The sequence below is a fragment of the Populus alba genome, chromosome 1, assembly GCF_005239225.2.
Source record: "Populus alba chromosome 1, ASM523922v2, whole genome shotgun sequence".
NCBI classification, from domain to species: domain Eukaryota; kingdom Viridiplantae; phylum Streptophyta; class Magnoliopsida; order Malpighiales; family Salicaceae; genus Populus; species Populus alba.
In genome coordinates, this window is record NC_133284.1 from 13264504 (window position 1) to 13269711 (window position 5208).

Consider the following 5208-nt stretch of genomic DNA (forward strand, 5'->3'; position numbering starts at 1 on the left):
TAAATCTCAAGAGAATATTGCATTCAAAAGCTCCAAGCAATCTGACAAAGTGTGGAGAGCGAAGATTAAAATTGTTGTGTCTGAAAGTTCAAGCAGAAGCAGTCTCAAGTCTCCACATCATACCCCACCCTAACACAGTCACGTCTGCTCAACTCATATCATGCTGCAATTTTATTCTATGTTTTCAAAAGAGGGATCAGATCAGAACGCAATGAGTTCCATCAAACATGTGAAGAAATGGGCATGATTGTGGTTGATGTTCTTGCGTGGGAGAAAGGAGCCATGGTGGTCTTGTAATGGCAGAACATTGATTTTGAATGCTTACAGCATCTAATGAAGCTTCTTCCATGAAAGGAAGAAGCTTATATTATTTCTTAAAGCCACAGAGACCAGACAATTCAAGTTGAAATTAACCATCTAGTGGTGAAATCTATGAAAGTGATTGCCACCAGGGGCTGGTACAACCCTACTGAATAAACAAAAACTGAGATAACATTTAGCTACTAAAAAAAGATACATACCAAACACATCTCTTTTAACATAATAGGAAAGGGATTTATTCTTTATTTCCCTTCCAAGAACAAACATTAAAAGGCGTTGTCTTGGAGACCCCCTACTTGATTGTTCTGCTCAGGGTAGACCCCTAGATCACAATCACCATGTTGTCTTCTTGCGACCAAAGACCGCCATATTCCCCCAAACTACCATCTCCACTTGCTTGCTTGCAGATTGGAGCTTGGTTCCTAGGCTCAAATCCTGCAATGCAAAAAAGAGTTACAATGATCTCTCCTTTTCTTTTTCGAAGGGTTGTGCATATCTTAGTTAACTGATCTGGTCAATAACCTTGATAGTGCATGTCATCATTTCCACCGAAACCCAAGTAGTTTCCATGTCCTGAGTAAGGTGACATGAAGCCAATGTGACTGAGATCATCAGTAGGTTCAATTTCTCCTGTAAAATTCGAGTATGATGAACCTGGCGAGAATTCTCTATGTCTGTCTGGCTGCCAAGTATTCATGGAGACTGGATACTCGAACTGTGGAAGGTATTGAGCTGCAGTTTCATGTACTTGTGAATAGTCCTGAAACAAAACCATAGAAAAGGTTTAAGAATCTTCATGATATAACAATGGAGTCCATTAATTGCCTTCTTCCTGAGCTATACCTTTGAGGAATCAAGAATTAGATCAGGTGAGATCCAATGGCTTGAAGGATAACTCTCCATTGAAGCAGCTGGCTCAAATTCTGACATTGGTGCGACTTGACAAGGAGAAGAGATAGGACTCGAATATCGACTCTCATTGTTATACAGGTAACTTGCTTGAGAAAACATGTCAAATGAGATGTTCGAAGGCTCGTTCGAGATTACAGCTGAGGTGAAATCCACATTGCTCAAGCTACTGCCGGCCTGTTTGGCTTTAGGCTCTCCTTGTGAATCGCTTATCTTCAGACCCTGCTCGTTCTTCTTAACAACATGGGACAAAGCAAAAGCTCCCTGGAGAAATACAATGACCACAAACTTCCTCAGTCTCCTTAGCAACTCAAATATATGCTCAAAACTCACTGAACTTAATGTGCTCACCTTAGGATTGGGTGATCCTTGAGAAATATCATCGCAGAGGCGATACTCATGCATTACCCAGTCAGTCCTATCTCCTAAAGGAGCCCGTCCGCGATAGAAAACTAGGGTCTTTCTATACCCAGTCACGGCAGGTTTACAGACAACTTTACGGTCTTTTCCGGTAGCCTTCCAGTAGCCAGATTTAGTGGCCCTGTTTGTTCTTGAACCATTTGGATACTTACGGTCCCTGGGACAGAAAAAGAACCACTCCATATCCCGTCTCGGAAGGAATGACTTCTCTGCAAATCACATATTGAAAGTCATATTTCCGAATTCCTAAAGCTACGTGATCCATAGGAAAATTAGAGGGTGGAGCTGTTTCTAATAGTGCTTTCCTTAGAATAAACTGTTACTGAAGATGAAGGAATCCGGTTGAACCGGACTTTGTAAGGAAAAAGTTCCAGGCCCCTGTTACGTGACCTCCATTGATAAAAGTAATCCATAAAAAAACAAAACAAAGAAGATACTCTTATCAAGAATAAACAAAAACTTGCTTTTCCAATACTAAAAAAATCTGTGTTCAGACTTCAGACTGTAATGAAGCTACTTTCCCACCATAACAGCTGACATCTAAAGAGCAACAACATATGAATTGATTGAGCTCAGGTCGAAACTTGCCCACCAAAAACTAATTCATACTCCATGGATATCTAAAAGCCAGGTAGCATTTTATGTGTCATATTCACCTCTCTCAAACCAAAGGGGTATTAATTAACAATTCACGTTCTCATGACGATCATTTTTTGGTCAGGAATGAAGAAATTCGACGAAACATTAACTGCTCCATAACAATTTAGATCTTAATTACATGGAGTAAATTTAACAGAATATGGGTTAGAAGAAGAGCTACCTGGCAATTCCCATGGATCAAATTTGTACAAATCGATCACGGGGATCACTTCAAGCTCAATTTCAAGCCCTTGAGCTTTCCTTTGCAGGTAATACCCTACCAATTCCTCATCAGTTGGATGAAAACGAAATCCTGGAGGCAATGAAGCCCCTCCCATTCTCTCAATCTACCAAGCTCTCTACACCTAGAGTGAAAAAGGAACAGAACAGAACAGAAACAGAGGAAACAGAGTAGAGTTACGAAGGTTTCTTGTTAAGTGCCCAGTCTGCTTCTATTAAAGATTTGAAAAATCCAAAAATAAAAGCTCTTATTAACACTAGATCTTTTACCAAAAATCAAGCGCAAATTCCACAGGTTGCGCCCATTGGAGAACAGAATCATTTTCCTTTGAAACTCAACTTTCTTATGATCAAATATTAAGCCTCCACCAACCCCCACAAAATTTAGTCACAAAATGAAGATTGGAATGAATCTAAAAACTTGGATTTTAACCAATACCCAGAATCCAAAATCTCTCTTAAAGGCAAACTTAGATAGTGAACTCAAAAAAAAAACTTTGTCTGGAAAAACTCGTTAGAACTTCCAAAACTGGAACCTATTGTAATGACCAGAAGGCAAAACTATTCTCAAAAATCTTTCAAAAACTGCAAATTTTGAAGGGATTGGACTCGAAAAACTTTATGCGTGCGAAATTGAGAAAAGCAAGGTCTAGATCGTATGTGTGTGTTACTACTAAAGAAGAGGGAAGGCAGAGCCTGGTAGAGTAAAAATAGAGTTGCAGTGTGAGTGTTTATATATAGGGATGGAGGTAACAAGTCCAAAATTTTGCACACCGAAAGTGGAGGGATTGCTTGTCTAGAGCGTACCCAAAATTCCACAGGATGGGCCCTACTTTAAGTTAAACTACTCCACACTTCACACCTAACTGTTTTTTTCACCTTCCCGCCAAAATCAACCGTTACTTGCGAAGATTGCTAATTTTGATTGCTTTTAGCCTGTTATTATTTACTTGTTTTGGATTAAATTTTTTTCCGAGACTGTAAAGAATTATTTGGTTTTTTCCTTAAACTTGATCAATGAGCTAACATTGAAATTTTTTTATTCAACTTCTTGTTTGATCCAAATTTAAAATTAAATTAGGTAAAAATTATTCAATATAATATATTTAATCCAGTCAATCCAAAACAATATGAAAATTGTTAAAAAAGTTCTGGTCATGAGAACGATAAAAGAATAAAAATATTAAAATAAAAAAGGAATGGGAATGGAAAAAAAATTAGGAGTTAAAGTAAAAAAAGAAAAAGTGAAGCTCTATATGATTTTTTAGTATATATATATTCTTACTATATACTAAAAAACGCGGGGTGTGACTCCCCTCATGTGAACAGTCTTTGTTTTTTCATTTCAACTCTTTTCTTTTTCATTTCCTTCCTTTTTTTACAATTTTGTTCTTGTTTTTTTTCAATTTGGGGGTGTAAACCGGATTTAAGCCCATCAAAAACCAAATGATTTTAAGCCAAGTGGGCATAACTGCGTAAGCCTAGATACAATAGATTTAGCGTTGAAACCCTAAACATTTTAATCCAGTTTTAATTTGTAATAAGAGAAGAGGATTTTAGATTAGACGAAAACTTGTACTTCGAGTTTTCAAATCATTACTTGGATTTGAAAAGGAAAAGATAATTACTTTTAAGAGCGACATATAATATAAATTATGTTGAAAATACAGAAAAGAAATCATTTTTACGAGTTTCTCGCCTTGAAAATGGATCCTTAAACAAATTTTGAAAGGAAAATTAACGGCAGGTCTTGGTTATGGTTTTCTTCCCTGTTTAGTCAATGAGTGACAGAAGAGGTGAACCGCGATCCTTATTCCAGTCAACACTCTCGTGGTTATTTAGCACCGGTCAAAATACTGTTCATTTAAAATTTAAAATTATTTTTTAAAATTGTTTTGATCCCAATATTAAAAATAAAATTTAAAATAATATATTATACGTGAACTTTTTTTACTAGATTGGTACTAATATTTCTAAAGAGATTGCTAATCCACACCTCTTCTGTGCCCTAATTTTGGATGTTTGTAGAGCATGATGTCATAACCCTAATTGAACTCACTTTACAGATGTCAGTGTAGACTGTAGAGTGGTCAAGCCTGGCATTGATGGGGGAATTTGGGTTTTCTTGATGGTCTCCTCCTTCCACGTCAGCCTGAGTCAGAAAACACTTTTCCATTCTTTTACGGGAGTGATTGTGTCATCAAACTGGGTCCCTTGCTAAAAAAGAGAGCCCTAAAAGTGCTAACTTTGTTTTTTTATCAACCTTTTTAAAATGAACCAAACAGCAAACAGACCTTAGTGGAGCTTAGAACTCTCTGAATTCACACCGAGACTAGATGGAAAGTACACTTGTCAGTTGTAACGCGCATCTTAATAGTTAATAAAATAATAATAACATGTTAAAAAAAAAAAAAGTTTTAAAGGTTGGTTTAAAGCATGTTAATAATAGTTATTTTTTAAAATATTTTTTATTTAAAAATATATTAAAATAATATTTTTTAAAAAAATTGATTATTAATATCAAAACAATATAAAATTAAAAAAAATTAAAAAACATTTTTAATATGTAAAAACAAATAATTAAAACTCAATTGCCTATTAATTAGCAACTAGATTCCAACTCCACTAATAGGAACACTTATTCGTTAAAGAGGATTTTCAACTCATCCTCTGATACAG

At 36.0% G+C, this 5208-nt stretch overlaps 1 protein-coding gene across 2 annotated transcripts; it reads right to left on the reverse strand.

Moving 5' to 3' along the window:
• Positions 1 to 403: 403 nt before the first annotated feature.
• LOC118039285 (NAC domain-containing protein 71) lies at positions 404 to 3241 on the reverse strand. 2 transcript variants are annotated; one of them, XM_035045957.2, is made up of 6 exons: positions 2800 to 3241; positions 2471 to 2654; positions 1582 to 1859; positions 1165 to 1494; positions 844 to 1081; positions 404 to 756 (listed from the first exon to the last, which is right to left on the reverse strand). In XM_035045957.2, exons 2-6 carry the CDS (start codon positions 2625 to 2627, stop codon positions 644 to 646), a joined length of 1116 nt encoding a protein of 371 aa, XP_034901848.1. In that variant the 5' UTR covers positions 2628 to 2654; positions 2800 to 3241; the 3' UTR covers positions 404 to 643. The 2 variants fall into 2 exon arrangements, with proteins under 2 accessions (XP_034901848.1, XP_034901847.1); XM_035045956.2 differs by having other exon boundaries at positions 2471 to 3241.
• Positions 3242 to 5208: the final 1967 nt, after the last annotated feature.

What these genes read in the sequence shown, in the direction of transcription:
- LOC118039285 (XM_035045957.2), bottom strand. Translation starts at nt 2,627, where the DNA reads ATGGGAGGGGCTTCATTGCCTCCAGGATTTCGTTTTCATCCAACTGAT. An exon ending in TGATCCATGGGAATTGCCAG is followed by an intron (nt 1,860 to 2,470) that starts GTAGCTCTTCTT and finishes TGTGATTTGCAG; the next exon opens with AGAAGTCATTCCTTCCGAGA. An exon ending in TGATGACATGCACTATCAAG is followed by an intron (nt 757 to 843) that starts GTTATTGACCAG and finishes TTTGCATTGCAG; the next exon opens with GATTTGAGCCTAGGAACCAA.